Consider the following 21,841-nt stretch of genomic DNA (forward strand, 5'->3'; position numbering starts at 1 on the left):
AGGGAGAAGCCAGAAGTCAAAGCATCCTGGTTTAAGTTCTAACCGGACACCACTGCGGGGGTCCTAACCTAAGTAATCAGCAATACAGCCTTGAGCTATTTTATATGGTCCTTCGAGCCGGATTAGGGCTTACCGCAGTAACGGGATGCTGAAGTCCTCCAGACACATACGAACCAAGGTATCTGGCTTTACAACCCATATACCTTGAGTAGCCAACCCCTGACTCAGTGGCAAGATTCTAACCAGATGGTAACCCAGTTGCTGCCAGAGTCTGAACACTCTGGCAGTCCTGGCTGCTCCGCAGGTGAGCAGCAGTATCTCGAAGTTGTGAGATCCACTCTGTTGCCGCCAGAGCATGAACGCTCTGGCGGTCCTGGCTGCTCCTTAGGTGAGCAGCAGCGTCTCGAAGCTGTGAGATCCACTCTGTTGCCGCCAGAGCATGAACGCTCTGGCGGTCCTGGCTGCTCCTTAGGTGAGCAGCAGCGTCTCGAAGCTGTGAGACCCACCCAGTTGTCGCCGTCAGAGCATGAACGCTCTGTCGGTCCTGGCTGCTCCGTAGGTGAGCAGCAGCGTCTCGAAGCTGTGAGACCCACCCTGTTACCAGAATCTGGATGCCAGAATCTCGGAGCCGTGAGACCTCCCCGGCCCTTAGAGTCAGAGAGCACTGGTGATGTGCAGGAAAGAGAGAGCACTGGTGATGTGCAGGTAAGAGAGAGCACTGGTGATGTGCAGAGCACTGGTGATGTGCAGGAAAGAGAGAGCACTGGTGATGTGCAGAGCACTGGTGATGTACAGGAGAGAGAGCAACCATTGACAGGGAATGCCCTTAATGGGTGGCATGTGAGGTTGAGGTTTTTATGACCCACCGTAACATCAAAGGAAGAAAGCGTGAAGCTTGGACGCCCTCAATGGGGTGGCTTGAATGGCTGACGTTTGCTGTTCAAGCCTCAGTATGCTTGTATTGGGGTGGCCTGAGGGGTCTACTGTTCAAGCCTTCTTGATATGGTACAGATTTCCATGGGAAATCTGGGGGTGGCAATGAATGTAACGAAGGCTTTCACCTAGAGCTTAACGAAGGCTTTCACCTAGAGCTGTGGATATCATGAGAGCATTGTCTGGACAGCATGATGATGCAAGGGCATCGGAGCTATATCAACCCTCCCATAGATGTTGGAGCAGTCGGAGGACGGCAGAGGCTTCGTTCACCGATAGGATATCGAGATGAAAGTGCAAGCTGACAGACCAGAAGTCCAGGTTCATAGGGACCGAAGTAGTCCAGCAAGGAGGCTGGACGGTCACTCTTGCAGAAAGTCCAGGTTCATAGGGACCGAAGTAGTCCAGCAAGGAGGCTGGACGGTCACTCTTGCAGAAATGACCATGAGCATAACCGGAGACGAACAGTCATCATGCATGGTACGGTAGTAGCACCCAATTCTGCCGATCGTACACCAAGTAACCAGCAAGATGGCATTACAGTAATAGCGGCACACACCATCTTGGGGTATGCGGCAGGTTCAAACGACTGAGTTTAATGGCGAAACGAGATTTGATATGACAGATGAAGCTGTGTTATCAGCAATGGACGTCGTCATCAGGCAAGAAACTGTTAACTACAGACTAGGAGTGAACTGTGGTGGAAGGCACCCTCTGGCTTTTCACAGTATTAATAGGAGCCGGACCCGGTTGAACCGGAGAGCAGATGAACATTTGCGGAACCCTAGGACACCTAAGATTGAGACGGGACAGGATTTACAAGAGGAATTACCGCAGCCAGCTTTTACAATCTTGACTACAGCAGGAGAGTCCTTGCATGTGGGCTATCCACCGCCTAAAGGGAGAAATGTCATGTTAAAGGTGTGCAAAGTTCTAATTTGCAATTATGGCAAAGTAATGGAAGGATATGCAGTTCTGGATGATGGTTCGGGGCGAACCATTTTGTTACACACAGTTGCCAAGTCGGATTGAGGGGTCAACCTGAAAAGTTGCGTATCAGAATCATGAGAGATCTTCAAGTTTTGCACGGGGTGGCTGTATCTTCCGAGGTATCCTGCCGTACAGCCAAATCAAGTCAATAATATTGAGGGAGCATTGATCGCCAAATAGCTTGGATTGTGAGCATACACAGATCGTCAGCAGACTAATGGAGAGAGATTAACATCTTCGAGAGCTTCCCTTGCTGGATAACTACCAGGCCTGGCCTGTTAGAACCTAGCCGAAAGAAAGGACAATTGTCTGAGTCTTCTGGATGTGGTATAGATTTCAACGTGAAATCTGGGGTGGCTGTAACGAAGACTCTGACTAGGACGTTGGGCTATATGATATATGACATGTTTAGTATGACAATCCCTATATTTGGGCCCGAGCCGACCTAGTGCTGATATCGATAGATATGGTAGAACCATATATGGATAGAACCATATATGGATAGATCTAACTGGCTTAGCAAGAAAATGGCCTTTCGCCTGTATGAGTGCTCATGTGTGTTTTTACACTACTCATCTGAATAAAGCCTTTATCACATACTGTACAAGAGAATGGCTTTGCACCTGTATGAGTCATCATGTGTCTTTTTAGTTCACCCTTGTGAACACAGCCTTTACCACATACTGTGCAAGAAAATGGCCTTTCTCCTGTATGAGTCATCATGTGTGTTTTTATATTACCCGTAGAACGAAAGCCTTTACCACATACTGTGCAAGAAAATGGCCTTTCGCCTGTATGAGTCATCATGTGTATTTTTACACTACTCATCTGACTAAAGCCTTTACCACATACTGTACAAGAGAATGGCTTTGCACCTGTATGAGTCACCATGTGTCTTTTTAGTTCACCCTTGTGAACACAGCCTTTACCACATACTGTACAAGAGAATGGCCTTTCGCCTGTATGAGTCATCATGTGTGATTTTAGATGACCCGTCTGCCTAAAGCCTTTACCACATACTGTACACAAAAAGGGCTTTTTGCCTCTATGAATCCTCATGTGTGTTTTTAGATTTCCCTCATGATTAAACATTTTGCCACAATCTGTACAATTTAAACATTTCTTTCCTGTGTGACTCCTCGTAGAGTGAGTTTGTTTTGATGATTTCAGGTCCTGGGGCAGCTGGTACTGTCCTCTCACATTTTGTGTGTTTTGTGATTTCAGTGTGTTCAGAGCTGACTGATCTCCCCTGGTCTCCTCCCACTCATCACTGTCTCCAGTGTCAGATTCAGAACAGTGTGAAGAGGAGTGTGAGAGGAGCTGGTCATCACTAGTTGGTGATGTTCCAAAGTCCTCTGCATCATAATTTGTTTTCATATGTTCAGCTGAGGTGCCGGCTACAGGCGTTGTCTCTCTGTTTTCATCATCATCTTCACTTTTCACTGCTAGTAATGTCAACGTTGACCCACCAGCCTCTTCCGGTCTTTGAAGTAGCTCCTCTTGTCCCTCTTTAATCTGTGGAGGTTGTGGTTCCTCCTGGACCAGACTGGAGCTCCTCTCCTCTCCAGGTGGAACCTCCTCTTTACACACAGGAACGTGCAGAAAGTCTATGAAAAATAATACAAAGAGACTCTATAATATGTTTGAATCTTGTACCTCAGTGCAGCGTAGTGGCTGGAAAAAGTGTCAACAGATTACTCTTTGTCTACATTTTCCCAAATTGAAATGTCGCAGTGCGCTGACTGCGCTCTGTGCTGTAAATAGTGTGGCGGTTGTTTATTTACATTACAGCGCTCTCATAGAAGATGTGAGACGAGCTGAATGAGAGGTACTCATTATTTTGAAAGTCATGACTTGTAAATGTTAGATCAGTGAGTCTCTGCAGCAAGTTAATTAATACTGAGGTAGAATTAACTGCAAAACAGTGAATCCATTAATAGGAAAACCGTTGTCCAATTCATAATACATTTTGATCAGTGCAGGGGTCAATGCATCGATGTAGTCACACTGTTAATGCTAAAATTGATAACCAAATCATATCGGTTCATCTTTAGTATCAACCCACTTTCACAGATACAATAAATACAGAGAAAGTGCTGGAAACTTACTGAGATCCACGTGGTCTTCAGGTTCCTGTTTAAGATGGTCTTCAGGTTCCTGTTTAATAGAAACAGTCATGGCTGGAGAACTGATCTTCACATGCAGACTGGACTCCACACACTGGTCTGGAATGAAGGAATAAAACACATATGTTAAAATACCATCTCAACGCTAAGCATGCATTTGTTGGATCACAATTTTACATAAAGCTCAAAGATAATTATTAACTCGCGCTTACAAAATTAATGCTTATGATGAACACTTGTGTGTCTCGCAGTACAGTAGTAATGACAGATAACTACTTCCGGTCAATTTGGGCTGAATTTAATGTTTAATGAAAAGGTTTCTGGCACAGGATAAAGTCCTCTTTGCCAGACTCAAAAACAAACAATATACATATTAAAATTCACTAGTTCATACATACAACATACATTTGGGTTTTTTCCAAATAAAATACACTTTTCTACGGAAGGTGGTGAGGGACATTTGCGGTTGGCAGTCAAACTGTTAACACTTTCTTTGCCCAGGAATCTTTCAGAATAAAGGCGCTAGCTAGTGCCCAGCAGATGAGGCAGATTTTACTCTGAAAAGCCCCGCCTTCCATTAACCTCCAAAAAAGGTTGACACAATCTTCCATTATTACATTGCAGTGTCACATCTAAACTCTCTCTAGAAGCGTTTATATTCCAAACAAGATGCTACTGTAGGTTAAGTCAGAAATGAAGACAGAGCATTGCCGTTTCAATCAAAATCATGGAGAGCACCGTATATTTAGAGTTATGAGCCACTTTAGTTGGGCCGTAAACAAGGAAACAGGAGAGAAGTGGATAACCTGGCACAATGGTGCCAGGAGAACAACCTGGCTCTCAACGTTGACAAAACAAAAGAGCTGATCTTCGACTACAGGAGACCTCCCAGAGATCACTCTCCCATCCAGATTGGGGGTGCTGCAGTGGAAAGGGTCACAGAGTTCAAATTCTTGGGGGTGCTCATGGCAGTACAATTATTTGATATTGTAGCGTGCCTTATAGGCGATCTTATCTGAAGAGTAATGTTCGTTCCTTTTATTTACTGTCTACAAAGACGGAGAACAAACGTGCATTGTTTACTGAAGCAACGCAGGGTTATGATGACCCTGCTACAAGCATGTATGACGTATGAGCTTGATGATGATGTGTATGCATTAGGTTACACCAAAGGAATGTAATAGTAAATAGTTATTTATTTGTTATATATTTAGAACTGGCATCAGATGAGGATGAAGAGTCAAGACTGCGATGAAGACTTACTGCCACACACACACACACACGTCAAGAACAACTGGACTGCAGTGGGTGGGGAGGAGTAACTGTTTTGTTATTTTGTATTTATTATTTATTTTCTGTAATATTTATTATAATTCTATTATGTTAGTAGTCATAACAAAATAAAAGGGACGCTTTTCCAATGAGAGTTATACCTGTCATGGCTATTTGTTCACTATTGTGAGGTTTATTGTATATGAAATTTTTTTTAATAATACAGTATACATTCAAGTCTATATTTTGATACATATCATGGGCACCAAGTCATATCAAAACAATGTCCTTGGATGTGTTTTATCAAAACTGTGTTTCTTCATAACAGGTTTTTGAGATACATGCATGAATAGACAAGGTACTGGTCAGACTATGTAAACATGGTATATATCAAAATGTGCGTTAGAATGTCTAATTCTATCCCCCAAAACAATTGAGTTTCTATCATGTTCCAATTCAGAGCTATTGGCAGTTTTAGATGGATTGGTCAGATTGGTCATGACTGACCATGCTATTTATAGATGGCAAAATATCTACAGTGGTACATGTGAGAAACCTATGGCATGGGCATGGGTACACCCAGCAGAAAATAAGTTATTTGGAAAATAAAACTTCAAACGGGCATAACCTTTTATGTTGTCCTAGAAACACTACACAGTGTAACACAGAGAGAGAGAGACACGACATGATGAGCCCTCGATCGTCTTAAACGTCTTTCTTGGACCACTCTGGAATAATATTGATCGTTATACATATACAGGAGGTCTGCTAGTACTAACCTTTTCATCTCAAATTGACCGGCCAAAATAAATCCACGACCGATTTAGTGTGTTGCTCCGCTCGCTTGTCACTCCAACTTGCTTTGAGCTCGGTGGATGCGCTTTCAACGCAAATATCAGTCAGCTGGTTAACGAGCCTCGTTGACCCTGACCCTGGTCCCTGACTTGACTTGGCAATCAACGGCACTATTAATGGCAGCTGTATAAACGCTTCTCTTTTGTCTCTTGTCTTGTGTGTATGCGTGTGTACTGTGTAGGGCAGGCCATTCTTCCCTGTAGACAGGGACTCAAGTGACTTCTAAGTTCCACTTTTCCAAATAAATTATTTTACATCCACAATGGCAAGCCTATTTGCATTTTGGCTAAGTACAATAATTGCAACTGCAAACAACTTTTGGTTGGTATATTAAGCTATGTTAAATCCACTGTTGCCCACTATTAGTATTTCTTACTGAGTTGTGCTTGCTAATACTACTAGCATACATAAAAACATATACTGTATAGGCCTATTTGATATTTTTATATATATATTTTTTTTTAATAAAAATTTATTTATTATTATTATTTTTGAGTGGTGCAACCACTCCCTTACGGAGCTATGTATGTGTCTGGGTGTCTGGGTATGAGCACAAAAATAACATGGTTGTTTTTCACCATCTGTGCGCAACCTAACGCACACACAAACACACACGCACGTATTAACTGTATATATGATGCTTTCGGGGGGTGCCAATACATTACAGTGACAGTACAGTACAGTACAGTACAGTACAGTACAGTACAGTACAGTACAGTACAGTACAGTACAGTACCGCAGTGTTTCCCAACCTGTGTACCGCGGTACTTTACTGTGCCTTTTGATGTGTCCAGGTGTGCCGCCTGATTTGACCGAAAATGTAACACTAACCCTAACACTAACCCTCCCCCGAAAGCAATAGCTATTGAGCTGCAGGATTCCTATTGTTGCGTCGTCGTTGTTGTCACACGTCTAATTAATTAGACGTGCGACACTTGTGTTGGATGATGCAGTAAGCGTCGTTAACTTTATTAAAGCAAGACCACTGAAAAGCCGGCTGTTCGCCACACTGTGCGAGGAAATGGAGGCGGAACATCAAACTCTGCTGTTGCACACCGAAGTCCGATGGCTTTCCAGGGGAAAAGTTTTGTCGAACTGAACAGGAAAATGCAAGGGCGAAATGAGAATATTCTTACAAGCACGACAAAACTGAACTCATTTCGGAACAAACTCGCCATCTGGCTTTAAAGTTATTTGATGAGTGCTGTCATGTGTGTTTTTAAAAGTATATTGGGTTCAAAGAAGTTTTACTCTGTCAAAACTATAATGTGTTTGGTATCAAAGACGTTTTACTATATTATATATATATATATATATATACATACACACATGCACACCCCCCGTATATCTAGGTGTGCCCCGAGATTTTTAGGCTATGAAAAGTGTGCCCCGGGACAAAAAAGGTTGGGAAACACTGCAGTAGATGGACCGCCACACGGTATCTGTCATTTCTCAACCGTTTCGGACGCGGCGTGGCACGCCGGAACCGGCCCGGCCCCTGGGCGCATTCCTGGGGGTCTGGAACCCCCCCCCCCCCCCCCCCCCCCAACCCCGCGAACCCCCTCGCAGAGTTGCACCACTCACTTCACACAGGTGTGATTTTTTTTGGGACTCATAAGAATTTTTTGGGACTCATTTGAATGACCACCTGTGCATCCCGGGACCCATTACATCACTGACACACACACACACACACACACACACACACACACACACACACACACACACACACACACACACACACTACAGTACGTAGTACATTACAGTACAATTCAGAATAGTACAGTGCAGTACAGTACTTACCCTGTTACAGTACAGTAACAGTATAGTAACAATACAGTACCAAACGGAGTAGTACAGTACGAAGTAGCTACAGCTGCAATGTTGGTGAGTTTAAGTTTAATATAAGCAGATCGGAATTTTCTATTTTGATGGCTGTCAATGGAGAGTATTGCAACTCTAGATTCAATCCCTTGGCATAAAAAATATATATAAAGATGTAAATTGCGGGTAACACGCAATTACTCATGCTGCTGCAATTGGCGACAAAAAAAGTTTTACTCTTATGTACCTGAACACAAGATTTAACAATAAAGAACAACTTGAAGCTACTGGGAAATGTAGTTCAGTTCAGCTAGCTTAATGCTACCTGTAGCTAAGCTTGTGTTGTTCAGAGTCTACTAACCTGCAGTGTGTAGATCGATGTCCATATCAAAATCAATGTCCAGCAGTTTGTTTTGTTTCTCCAGCAGAGTTTCTATTGTCTCCATCTCTCTCTGGAATAGGCTGCACATGAACTGTGCGGCCATACTGAGGCGCTCCAACACAAACAATCTGACATCAAGCTTCACACAACAAACATCAGCACCACCACTCTGCTGCTGTTTGTCCAAAACACACAATATGTCCTCTCCCATCGACACCATGTGTTCATTTATCTTCAGCCGTACAGACTCCATTTGACTCGTTTGACCTCTTTTATGAGACATTTCCACCAAGCTTTCTGTTCCTACTGGAATATAGAATGTGTAAAGACACAAACATCAACAATGACCGAGAGACACGACGACGAGCTCTTTCTCTTTGTTCAACATCATCACCGTACTGGAAAACTAGGCGTGACCACGTGATGCAAGACAAGGACTTCCGGGTAAAAGTGTTTCACGCATGCGCATTAAAGGTTCCAGGCGCAGTTGCCTTAATGCATTTCGCCCATGATTTCGCCCCCTGGTGGAGAGAGACGCAACTGCCTTCATATCCTTTTCATTGGGGTTCAAGTCAGTAGGCTAGACTGTGACGAGCACTGTGGAACAGTGGAAAATGAGACGATCTACAACCTCACAGCGAGTTGCGCTGTGACATGATTTGTGCTTGTAGATCAGCTTTTTTCGCATGCTTGCAAAAAAAATAAGGAATAAAAATAAATTTGGATCCAGCAATGCATTGATATTAATGACTGGAAAAACAAAATCAGTTTGGTAATTTAATACAGTAGGGAAATCAGCTGATCACTCATAGTCTATCAAATAAATACAAACTAAAGAGCATGATGGTCTGCTATGTAAACCACATACAGTAGGCCTACTGTACAGTAGTGGAAAGTAATTATAGGCCCCGCCTAAGTATACAAGTAGCCTACTGAACTTATCCTTAAAGATGGAGTGCCGTGATTTTTTCCCACCCTAAAACATGATCATCAGGTCTTATTGTTATATAAGGAGGTATACTTTTTTCAAAAAAGTGTACAGTATTTGTTAAAATCATGCTTTTATGTTGACACGCCCACCAGTTCATTAAGTATGCCTGGTTTGAGGACTTCCGGTGGAGGAAGATGTGAGTGGAGGACACAGTGAGAGACGCTCCTGAGTGATTTACTATTTTTGTTATTAAATAGACTAACCGAGGCATACTCTATTATGGATTAATCGAGGCAAACACTATAATGCTCAGCGAGTGAACGTATCTAATGAAGGAAACAGACAAAGGCTAAAAACAAACCAAACTCTGAACGTGAACGTGAACTTGAACCTGCGGGCTAGGCTACTATCATGGCTGGCCGCAACACCAGGCAAACCCAGCCTCTGCCTCCTGACTTGGAGAAACTTCGTAATATTCTAATTGAGGAGCTGAGCAATACTTTATCCACAACGCTCAAAAAAACAATTGAGGATGCATTAAAGCCTATCGCTGCCACGCTGGCGGAGATTAAAGAAACGACGGCCTCCCACGCCGAGGTGCTAACACATATGGAGACCGCACTGTCCGATCATAGCGACCGTATCATTGAGCTAGAATCAACTTGCTCTCGACTGCGATCTGATAATGTCGACCTCAAGTTCAAGGTTTTGGACTTAGAAATAAGGTCCAGAGCCCGGAACCTGCGCGTGGTAGGAATCCCTGAACAATTAGAACAGTCGGACCCGATCCAGTTTATGGCCGACTTCTTTGTGGAGGCCCTGGGGGACTGTTTCACCACCCCCCCGACCTTGGACGCCGCTCACCGCATCGGACCCCCCTGCAAAGCAGGGCCTGGAAACAAGACACCGCGCCCGCGGGTCTTTATTGTTAAATTTCATTACCTCCAGGATAAAGAGCGTGCCATGAAGCGCAGAAGAGAACAAAACCAGTTCCGTGAGCATAATATTCTCTTGTTTCCTGACGTACCAACCAGCGTTGCTAAAAAGATTGCCTCGTTTGCGGATGTGAAACATTCCCTCTGGAAAAAAAATGTCAAGATGATCACACAAGATGACGGCAGCCTGCGGGTGATCCTCGACGGACAGAGAAGTGTCTTCCATACCCCCGAGGACGCCCAGTCATTCTATGATCTGCACTTCTCGGCGGACTCGGAGGATCAATCTGAGGTCCCATCAGCCACGGATTAAACTTTGGCCACCTCGGAGCGCACCTTTACGCACAGAGCGCACAGCGGCACACACACGATTACAACGTGGTGTGGTGTGTGCCTTGCCTTTCCACACTCTGAATTTTGTTCATGGAGCGAGCTCTATCTGGCCCCTTTCGGATCCATTGGCATACCTTTACCGGACTCCCGAGCGTTACACGCAAGCTAAGGTATGTCAAAGAAGCTTATTGACTTAAGAGCCAAGCCGCACTGAGCGCACACACAAGCGCGCACGCAGGCAAGCACGCACACACACACACGCACACACACACACACACACACACACACACACACACACACACACACACACACAATCACACACGTTCGCCGACTGACATGAACATTGGTGCACAAACGAACTAATGACATCCACATAAACTACTACAGTGCATGGTCAAACCAGGAAGGTTGCATATATATTTTTCTTTTTTAATTGTACTGTCTGTTGTTGTCTTCCCATAGTATGCATTATATGCCAAAGCGCTCTGTTTTCATTTGTTTTGCTTTTCTCTTGTATCTTTTCTTTTCTCTTTCCCCTCACTTTCTCTCATTGAAGTGAAAGCCATTCTCTACTTTAGTAAGCAGCCAAAAGCTGCAAACATTTAAATAAACTGAACAAATCTTTTAAATACCGGGTGGCTACAACTCATATATACATTTTGGTGCTCCCCCTGCGGTGTAAGATGACCCTAGAGCAGGGTTCCCCAATTAATTTTCCTCGAGGGCCATATTTTGACTAGGGTACCAGGCTGGGGGCCGAGTCCGCACGCGTGAGGTCGAGGTCTTGCCCTGAAAATTCATTTTCAGGGCAGGACCCCATTTGAAAAGGATGCCCAGTTTGACATGCATAGGCTACTGACCCCCATTTAATGCCATTTATATCTGGGACCCCCCCCAAAAAAAAAAAAAAAAACATTTTTTTTTCCATTTTTTTTGGGGGGGGGGGGGGGGGGGGGGGGGGGGTCCGCGGGCCGCAAGGGGTCGCTCCGCGGGCCGCAAATGGCCCGCGGGCCGCCTATTGGGGTACCCTGCCCTAGAGGTTCTAATTTTGGTCCCTCTATTATTATTATTTATTTTTTATCCCAAGAGGGCACCAGAGATTTAATTTAACTGTATTTAAAAGATATAAAAAAAAGAGGGAAGAAGGGGCAGGGGGGAAAAAAAGAATAATACAAAAAAAAACTTGCATGGGCCTATAGGAACAAGAAAACATGGGAAAAAGAATTACTATTATTTTCCTATTGCCCTATTCTACTTTCTATCCTCAGAGGGAATCCCCAGAAGGCGTTTTCTTTGTATGTATCTATTATATTATCACTAATATTATTTTTCTCTATCTCTCAACTCAAGAGAACGGCATAGTATTATCATTATTATCATTTTTCCCCCTTACTGTATATTCTTTCTTATTTAACCTGTACTTATTTTTTTCTCCCTTTCATCATTTCTGGTTGGGGTTTTCAGTCCCCACATGTTAGAGAAAATCACACCCGACAACTTTAAGGTTTAAGTCTATAATTTTGTGTATACAAAACTGAAAAATAGCTCAGGAGCCTCTCAGTATTAGGAGAGGTAGGTCTTCCACTCGGTCACACTGGAAGTTAGTAAGTGGTATTTACCTGCAGTTCATCAAGACAGGAGGATGAACATAGGAACTTGGGGTGCACCATGGGTGGGGGGGCGGTTTGATGGAGGGAGGGGGGGCAGTTGTGGATGGGGTGGGGGGGCTTCTATTTTTATCTCTTCTTTCCCATTTCTATTTATTTTTCTTCTTTTTCTTATTTCCAACTTAAATCAGCATGTGTCTCACTACTCCCCTGGCGGCCGCTTCATTTCGCATTGTAACACAATTATACAGGACAATGATGAACAATCAAATTAGACCAGTGATAGTGAGAGGCTCCACCAAAATTATTTCATGGAACGTAGGGGGTCTAAATTTCTCGATTAGATTATTGTAATGCCCTCCTCTCAGGCCTGCCAAAGAAATCAACGGATAGACTCCAACTTGTTCAAAATGCGGCTGCTAGAGTGTTAACTAGAACTAAAAGGAGAGAACACATTACTCCAGTTCTAACATCACTGCATTGGCTCCCAGTGGTTTTTAGAATAGATTTTAAAATTCTTTTACTCGTTTATAAATCCCTAAATGGTCTTGCACCTTCGTACCTCCGTGACTGCCTTCCTAGATATGTCCCTAACCGCCCCCTCAGGTCCTCCACTGCTGGCCTGCTTGAAGTGCCTAAAAAAAATGTGCACAAAAAATATGGTGAGGCAGCTTTTTGCTTCTACGGCCCAACAGCCTGGAATAAATTACCATTCCAGCTCAGACACGCACCCTCTGTAGACATTTTTAAATCTCAACTCAAGACTCACCTCTTCACTCTTGCTTTTAATTGAGTTTTAATATCTGCGTTCCTACTCTGTCCTGACTGATTTGCTGCATGTTGTGTTTTTATTTATTTTTTCTCTATGTTTTTATACTTTTATTTTGTTCTTTGCCATTGTTCTATCATTTTAACTACTTGACTGTGTTTTATTGTATTCTATTTTTGTGTCCTGCCCTGTGAAGCACTTTGAGCTGCATTTATGTATGAAAGGTGCTATACAAATAAAGTTTATTATTATTAGTATTATTAAATGGTCAGGTAAAACGGGCTAGAGTGTTCTCCCATTTGAAACACTTAAACACAGACATCACATTTTTACAAGAAACACATTTACGTACAATAGACCACCATCGACTAAGCAGGCCCTGGATAGGTCACATTTTCCACTCTAAATTTTACTTCAAAACGATAGGTGCAGCCATCCTTATTAATAAAAATGTAAACTTTACTCTCTCCAACACTATCTGTGATACCAACGGACGTTACATTATTGTAACTGGCTCTCTCTGCCATACTCCAGTGGTTCTGGTCAGTGTGTACGCCCCAAACTGGGACGATCTAGAGTTCATGAAGAAACTTATATCATCGTTCCCTGATCTACAAACTCATAAATTAATATTTGGAGGAGATATAAACTGTGTGATGGATCCTATGTTGGACAGATCTAGCTCCAGAACAACTACACTCTCCAAAATGTCTCTGGCCCTATCTACCTTCTTAGACCAGTGTGGCTGTATTGACCCATGGAGAATTTCTCACCCAAACGACAGGCAATACTCCTTTTTCTCACATGTCCATAAAACCTATTCTCGAATCGATTACTTTTTTATAGACAAGATACTGCTTTCTTCTGTCACCTCAACTGGATATTCTCCTATAGTGAACTCTGACCACTCCCCTGTTATACTTAACTTAAATTTTGCAGCTCAACATAAAGGAACTTACTCCTGGAAACTGGACTCCACACTTCTAGCTGACAACACATTTTGCAATCTTATTGCTCGATCCATAGGTCTCTTTGTGGAGACTAATAAAAACGAAGACACTAGCCCGTCTATATTATGGGAAACTCTTAAGGCGTTCCTTAGGGGGCAGATCATTTCCTACACTACCCACACTAAGAGGAACCAAAAAAGACGACAAAACGAATTAACGGAAGCAATATCTGAACTGGACCGTCGGTGTTCTACCTCACCATCTCCTGAACTGGTCAAAGAGAGACTTAGTCTTCAGACCGAGTTCAACCTTCTGTCCACTAGAGACGCCGAAAAAATGATTCTAAGGGCGCAGGGAACAATATACGAGCATGGAGACAAAGCAGGGCGTCTTCTTGCACACCAGCTGAAGAGCAGGATAGCCTCGCGTCAAATCCCCCAAATTACTAACAATGCAGGCTCATTAACAACCGACCTCCTGGAAATTAACGAGACTTTCAGAGATTATTATTCAAAACTATATAAATCAGACTCCTCAAATAACGAAGTGCAAATGTCAACCTTTTTTAATGGACTTGACATTCCCAAATTAACTCTAGTACAAAATAATATATTGGAGACACCACTGCAGCTTTCCGAGATAACCAATTCTATTAACTCAATGCAGAGTGGGAAATCCCCGGGTATAGATGGCTATCCTGCTGAGTTCTATAAGAAGTTCTCTATGCAGTTAGCTCCTTTACTCTTAGAAATGTACGAGGACTCCCTTCAACGAGGTCGGTTACCACCAACCCTTACTCAAGCCTCTATATCACTCATCCTTAAGAAGGACAAAGATCCAAACCAAAGATACTTGCAAAAACCTTGGCTAGCAGATTGGAGAACATAGTGCCGTGTATTATTTCCGAGGAACAAACTGGATTTATAAAACACAGACAATCTTTCACAAATATACGAAGACTTCTAAATATTATTCACTCCCCGACCTCATTGGCCTCATCGACCGTGTCGAGTGGTGTCACTTATTTTTTACTTTAAAGAAATTTGGATTTAGCGAGAAATTCATTTCTTGGATACGCTTAATCTACACTCTCCCACAGGCACAGGTGTCCACTAATAACCAACAGTCTGGCTTCTTTCCACTCTCACGCGGCACAAGACAAGGATGTCCGATCTCCCCTCTCCTCTTTGCGATAGTTATCGAGCCTCTATCAATCGCTCTTAAGGCTAATAAGCTCTTCACGGGTATTAAAAGAGACGGAGTTGAACATAAAGTATCTTTGTACGCAGACGACCTGCTCCTCTTTATTTCAGACCCAACTAACTCTATTCCACATATCTTATCTACTCTTCAAGTATTTGGCACCTTTTCGGGGTACAAGCTGAACGTACAGAAAAGCGAATGCTTCCCTATTAACCAACTGGCTAAGGCGATACCCCAATCTAATATTCCCTTCAACCTAAGTAGCAAGTTCAAATACTTAGGAATTATCATTACTAACACCATTCCCTCACTCCTTGAAGATAATTTTACCGCTCTAACAACAAAAGTAAAAGCTGACCTGCACAGATGGAACATGCTGCCTCTTTCCCTCGCAAGCCGAGTACAATCCATTAAAATGAATATACTCCCCAGATACCTGTACTTGTTCCAAAATCTACCCATCTTTTTACCTAAAGAGTTTTTTCGTAAACTGGACACACTCATTATGAATTTTATTTGGAATGGAAAAACCCCAAGAATATGTAAACCTCTACTTCAAAGGGAGCGATCGAATGGTGGACTTGGTTTACCTAATTTTCAGTTCTACTATTGGGCAGCAAATATGTACAAGATTTCACTCTGGAATTCAGATATAGAGGATAGTTGGCTTCGATTAGAATCTAATTCATGTCACTCTTCATCGTTGAAAGCTTTAACATGTAGCAGTCTTCCACTTAAACCGAGGCAGCACTCTTCTAATCCTTTTGTTATATCCACCTTAAAAATTTGGCAACAAATTAGACAACAGTTTGGTTGGAATTCTATGCCCTATAGCTACACCAGTATGTAACAACCATCAATTTCAACCGGGCAAAATTGATGGAAGATTCTCCATCTGGTCTAGACAAGGACTATCTTGCCTATATAGACGGCACGTTTGCCAGTTTCACCCAACTACGCTCTGCATTTAATCTCCAACACTCTGACTTATTCAGATACTTTCAAATTCGCCACTTTGCTAACCGCAATACTGTACTATTCCCACAGATCCCACCAGCTTCAGGTATTGACCACATTCTACCAGTTACTCAACTGCCAAAAGGCCAAATTTCTTTTTTATATAACCTTCTACTGGTAGACACCCCCCCTGCTTTGCACAAGATTAAAGCAGGGTGGGAAACCGAATTGGGTACCACTCTGTCAGATACATTTTGGGATACTGCGCTGAGCACAATTAACTCAACCTCTTCCTGTGCGAGACTTGGTCTCATACAATTCAAAGTACTTCACAGGATACATTATAGCAAAGCCAGACTATCGAGAATATATCCAGATCTTTCCGACACCTGCGATAGATGCTCTCAGGCACCAGCAGATCTGACTCATATGTTTTGGTCATGCCCAAGCCTGGTGGACTACTGGAGAAATTTCTTTAGTGTTATCTCCGAAATACTAGGAATGAATGTGGATCCGTCACCTTGCATTGCTATTTTCGGTGTCCCTGAAGAGGGAGCCAGACTGAACAATAGACAAAAAATATAGTCTCATTTGCCTCTTTAAGCGCTCGCCGCCGTATACTATTGCTATGGAAAAACCATCTACCTCCCTCAAACACATCCTGGTTACGGGACCTAATGTCATTTCTGAAACTAGAAAAGATTAAATTTGCTGTCCGCGGCTCTGTTGAAAACTTTTATAAACATTGGCAGCCTCTCATCTCTCACTTTGATTCACTTCAAGCTATCTCATTGGACTAGATAAGTGTATAATTGACCCGAGGGTGCATACTTTGTTCTATCATTGTCACAATTCACAAGGAGCATATGCCATCTGAGGCTGAGTCAACATGCTGTTTTCACCCTGTCTTTCTCTATCTTTTCCTTTTTTTCCTTTTTAAAAAAAAAAATTCTTCTTCTCTTTTTCCCTCTATCTGCTACTCTTCTTTCTATGGGTGGGAGGGGGGGGGGGGGGGGGTACTTGGGAGTAGGGGTAATATTGGTGGGGTTTTCTTTTAAAGGATAAAAAGAGAAAAATCCACAAACATGCAATGACTACCATGAAACGCACCTACTGTAAATATATATATGTGCTATGTACTTATGTATGTATTATGCAATGTGTCACTGCAAAGATGTGTAATAAAATTCAATTACAAAAAAGAAAGTATGCCTGGTTTGCCTGGTGGGTGGTGATGGGTGGTGATCCAACTGAACTGAAACCACACCCACAGCTGTAGTTGTATGATAAAGGGGGAGGGGTTAGGGGAGGGGCTGATAGTCTGATGTCACTATATTACTGTTTATTTCATTGGCCCGTTTGACTGTCAAGGGTAAAGCCTCCAGGAAGAAACCCTAAATACAAAGTTAATACACCATTGCACATAAAAACGACTCCAGGGTGTCTAATGAAGTACCGTCACCTCATATACACATGACAAACTGGAAAAATACAAAAATTGTGGCACTCCCTCTTTAATGTTCAGGTATACAGTATTTCTGAGGTCCAATACATTTTACTACTCCACTACATCTCAGAGGCGTAGTGGGCTTGTAGATCGTCTATTTTTCATTATTCTACAGTTGCCGATAAGGTTCTGAAATAATGATTAACTAATGATTAACTAATACATTAGTTAAGCATTAGTTAATCATTATTTCATCACAATTCATCATCATGATGAATTCATGATGAATTCATCATGATGATGATTCATCATGAATCGTCATTAGTTAACCACGATTTGTAGATGATTTATAGATCTAATTTGTTCCGCCCAAATCTATGCCCAGGATGAGTGCTCATAGGCGGGTAGGTCTCTCGGTCTCTCTGGAGGTCCTTCCTGGTTGTACCCATGGGTCATTTTACTCAATTATTTGCCCACAATGAGTGCTCAAAGGTGGGTAGGGGTCTGTCCGGAGCTCTCCCTGGTGCTTTATGGATCATTTTTGGACTCCCCCATTTTGCCCAAATTTATACACAGGATGAGTGCTCATAGACGGGTAGGGTTAGTGAGCAGACTCGGTCTCTCTGGAGGTAATTTCTCTCAATTCTATGCCCACGATGAGTGCTCAAAGGTGGGTAGGGGTCCCTTGTGTTTTATGGATCATTTTTGGTCTCACCCATTTTGCCCAAATCTGGATGAGTGCTCATAGGCGAGTAGGGGTCTCTCCAGAGGTCTCCCTTGTAGTTTATGGGTAACTTCTGGACATTATCATCATGAACTACCATTACATTGTACTTACTTACTAGAGAGTTGGACTCTATTAATGATTAACTATCATTAGTTAATAGTTAGTTAATTGATATTTGCACCCCAAAGTAAAGTGGCAACCTTATAATCATGAACTACCATTACATTGTACTCATCATTAATAGAGTTGGACTCTATTAATGATTAACTATCATTAGTTAATAGTTAGTTAATTGATATTTGCACCCCAAAGTAAAGTGGCAACATTATCATCATGAACTACCATTACATTGTACTTACTTATTTGCCTTTTACAAAAACATAAAATCACATCATCAAGATCATATTTGAGTCAGAACCACACACTGAGATGAGTTACACAAACCAAGCAGCTATTCAGACTTTATTGCACCATTATTGAATGTTTTTTACACAGCTAGGTTGAATGCTTGATATTCAGCAGTGTGTTATGTAAGGAATAATTGACGGGTCGGCGGTCAGTATCGACAATGAACGCTGACCAGTCTTATCCCGCTTATTACACGCCTACTTAATAAATTGACCCAAAAGTACAAATTTTGTTGTGCTCAATGGAGAGAATCACACCCAGATGTGGCATTTCCCAACCATCAAAAAACAAGAATGACAACAATACAGTCAACAAGAATGACATCAATGTCATCAAAATGTCCAACAAGTAAAGCAGTTGTATGTTTATATGAAAAGAGATTACAAAATTAAAAAAACGATTTACAAATGCAACAAACCATGTACAACCCAGATTCGGCACAAACAAGGGACTAAATTATTTTCGCTCCTATGCCACCAAAATGTGGAACGCCCTACCAACAGTCATTAAGACATGTGAATCCCTTGACTCCTTCAAAACCGCTCTCAAAGGGCACCTACGGACGGCTGCAATTCGAAACTGGCCCCTGTAAAATCTGAATCCCACCCCACCGCCCCCCCCCCCTCCTCCCCTTTTTCCCCTCACTGTATATGTTTCTTTTCCCTTTTTACCTCCTTTATGATGAATTCCTGTTCTGTTCTTTGACTATATAGTAGTGTCTATCTGTACGTCTCTAAATGTTTTGATGAATTGAACATGGTAGACCCTCTTGTAAACAAGTGTAATGCTTAATTGGGTCGTCCACTCACAGTTAACAGTCTTTGTATTGAGTTTGTGCTTGAAATGTACTGTAATTCTGCAAACTGTTAATAAATATTTCAATCAATCAATCAAACCTCCATTAGGCCCATCCAGTTATCGTAGTAAGCTGAATAAAAACGTATTATAATATAACTATTATGCAAATAACAACTTTATGTATAATTAAGTATAAAGGGTTCAAACTATATACAAAGTGTCCGATCTCCCATATGTGTAGGAAATCCTACATTATGTATTCCATAATCAAGTTAATGTCACATGATGTGATGATCTACTTTAGTGTCTATGACTTGTCATGGTCATTCTGGATTAGAATGTATGTGTGCCATGGGTCAACTCTAATGCCTTCATTGAAAAGAATATCTCATCAGCTTCTCCGCTGAATGAGTCCATGTATGTGTTTGTAATTTAACCTTTAGACCATAGCTGTTGCCTTAATATGTAAATCTAAATGGCCTTTCACCTGTATGTGTTTTCTTTCTTTTGTATCACCCTGGCTTTTCCCCTAATTCCTTATGCGTTTATACTTGCCTTTTCTGTACTGTAAAAGGTAATCATCAATACGCCAATAGACATGTAATGCATGCATGATGCTAAAGCCTTTTTTGTTAAGATAACACTTTCGAACAAAGCTTTTGTCAGCATTTTACCAAAGCATCTGTTTCTGCTGTATGTGTCTGCATGTGCTTTTTCATATCACTCCTCTGGCTGAAGCCATTGCCACATACTGTACAAGTAAATGGTTTTTCCACTGCATGAATCCACATGTGTCTTTTTAGATGACTCAACTGACTACAGCATTTGCCGCACACTGCACAAGTAAATGGCTTTTCCTCTGTATGAATCCTCATGTGTATTTTCAGATGATGTCTTTGACAAAATCCCTTTCCACAGACTGTGCAAGTAAAGGGCTTTTCCCCCGTATGAGTCTTCATGTGTGATTTCAGATGACATTTTGTAGTACAGCCTTTGCCACAGACTGTACAAGTAAAGGGCCTTTCCCCTGTATGAATCATTGTGTGTGTCTTCAGATGTCCATTGCTTTGAAACAGTTTGCCACAATATGTGCAACTAAAACATTTCCTCCCTGTGTGACTCATCATGGAGTGACTTTGTTTTGATGATGTGAGGTCATGGGAGAACTTGTTGCTCAAAGACAAACTATGTTCTCCCATGTTTTGTGTATTGTGTGATTTTAGTGTGTTTAAACCTGTCTGGTCATCCATGGTATTGTCCCACTTATCACTGTATTCAGTGCCAGACGCAGAACCATATAAAGAGAGGATTTGGTCACTACTAGTTGGTTGTGATGTTACACATTCCTCTACATCAGCTTCTGTTTTCATGTGTTGAGATGAGGTGTTGGCTAGAGGTTTTGTTTCTGTGATTTCATCATCTTCACGTTTCACTGATAGCAATGCCAGCGTTGATCCATCAGCCTCCTCTGCTCTTTGAAGTAGTGCATTGTGTTCCGGACCTGGGGTTCTCTCCTGCTGCTCAGGGGCAAATGAGCAAACTGATAGTATTGTCAGTGTTGACCCACCAGCCACCTGTGGTCTTTGAAGTAGCTCCTCCTGTTCTTCTTTAATCAGTGGAGACTCTGGTTCCTCCTGGACCAGACTGGGCGTTCTCTCCTGCTGCTCAGAGGATACCTCCTCTTTACACACAGGGTAGTGTAGGGAGTCTAGCCAGAAGATGAAAGGAGAGAAAACTATTACATGTTTGATCATAACATTTTTATCATACTGTGGTGTCTTGCCTACTGTAGTCTGTGAGTGTCGACTTGGAGTGGTCAACCACTTATGTAGTTGTGGTCAGAGGGAACTTCCGCTGTCATTCCATATCTGTCCTAATGTTATTTTGATTCCAGTGTGAATTGCCATACAAATTATTGTCAGGGTTATGGTTAGTTACTTAAAAAATTATGGTTAGTTACTTAAAAAAATGCATCATTTCTAAAACATACACGTGTCCTTGTTTCAAATGTCATTTCCAATCATAGATATCCAGAGAAACGTTCGGAAAGCAAGTTTACTATAGCAATATATACATATATGTGTTCATAAATGTCCTGTTTCCTGTGCTCATTTTGAATAGTGGCGGGTTAGAGAAAGGTGAATGCCAGTACATAATAGTGTTTAAATGAGTAACAAAGAAAAACATGTATGTGGAATGTGTATACGTGTGTGTGTGTGTGTGTGTGTGTGTGTGTGTGTGTGTGTGTGTGTGTGTGTGTGTGTGATAATGTATTTAATACTGACTTGTCCAATTCAAACAATGTCTCAGGCATTGATCAGCTGTTTAGTTTTCCTTACTTCTTGATTCCGTTTAATGGTCACCCAAACCTGAATGGAGGCCACTATGACTAAA

The 21,841-nt window shown here is 42.1% G+C and overlaps 1 protein-coding gene across 1 annotated transcript; it reads right to left on the reverse strand.

The window, feature by feature from the left end:
* Positions 1 to 2,439: 2,439 nt before the first annotated feature.
* Positions 2,440 to 5,489, reverse strand: LOC306926369 (uncharacterized protein; the record flags this gene model as incomplete). The annotated part of the gene is made up of 3 exons (XM_079505633.1): positions 2,440 to 3,530; positions 4,032 to 4,148; positions 5,483 to 5,489. 3 exons carry the CDS (start codon positions 5,487 to 5,489, stop codon positions 2,440 to 2,442), a joined length of 1,215 nt encoding a protein of 404 aa, XP_079361759.1.
* Between the last annotated feature and the right edge of the window lie 16,352 nt (positions 5,490 to 21,841).

The sequence above is a fragment of the Electrona antarctica genome, assembly GCF_951216825.1.
Source record: "Electrona antarctica genome assembly, chromosome: 7".
Classification (NCBI taxonomy): domain Eukaryota; kingdom Metazoa; phylum Chordata; class Actinopteri; order Myctophiformes; family Myctophidae; genus Electrona; species Electrona antarctica.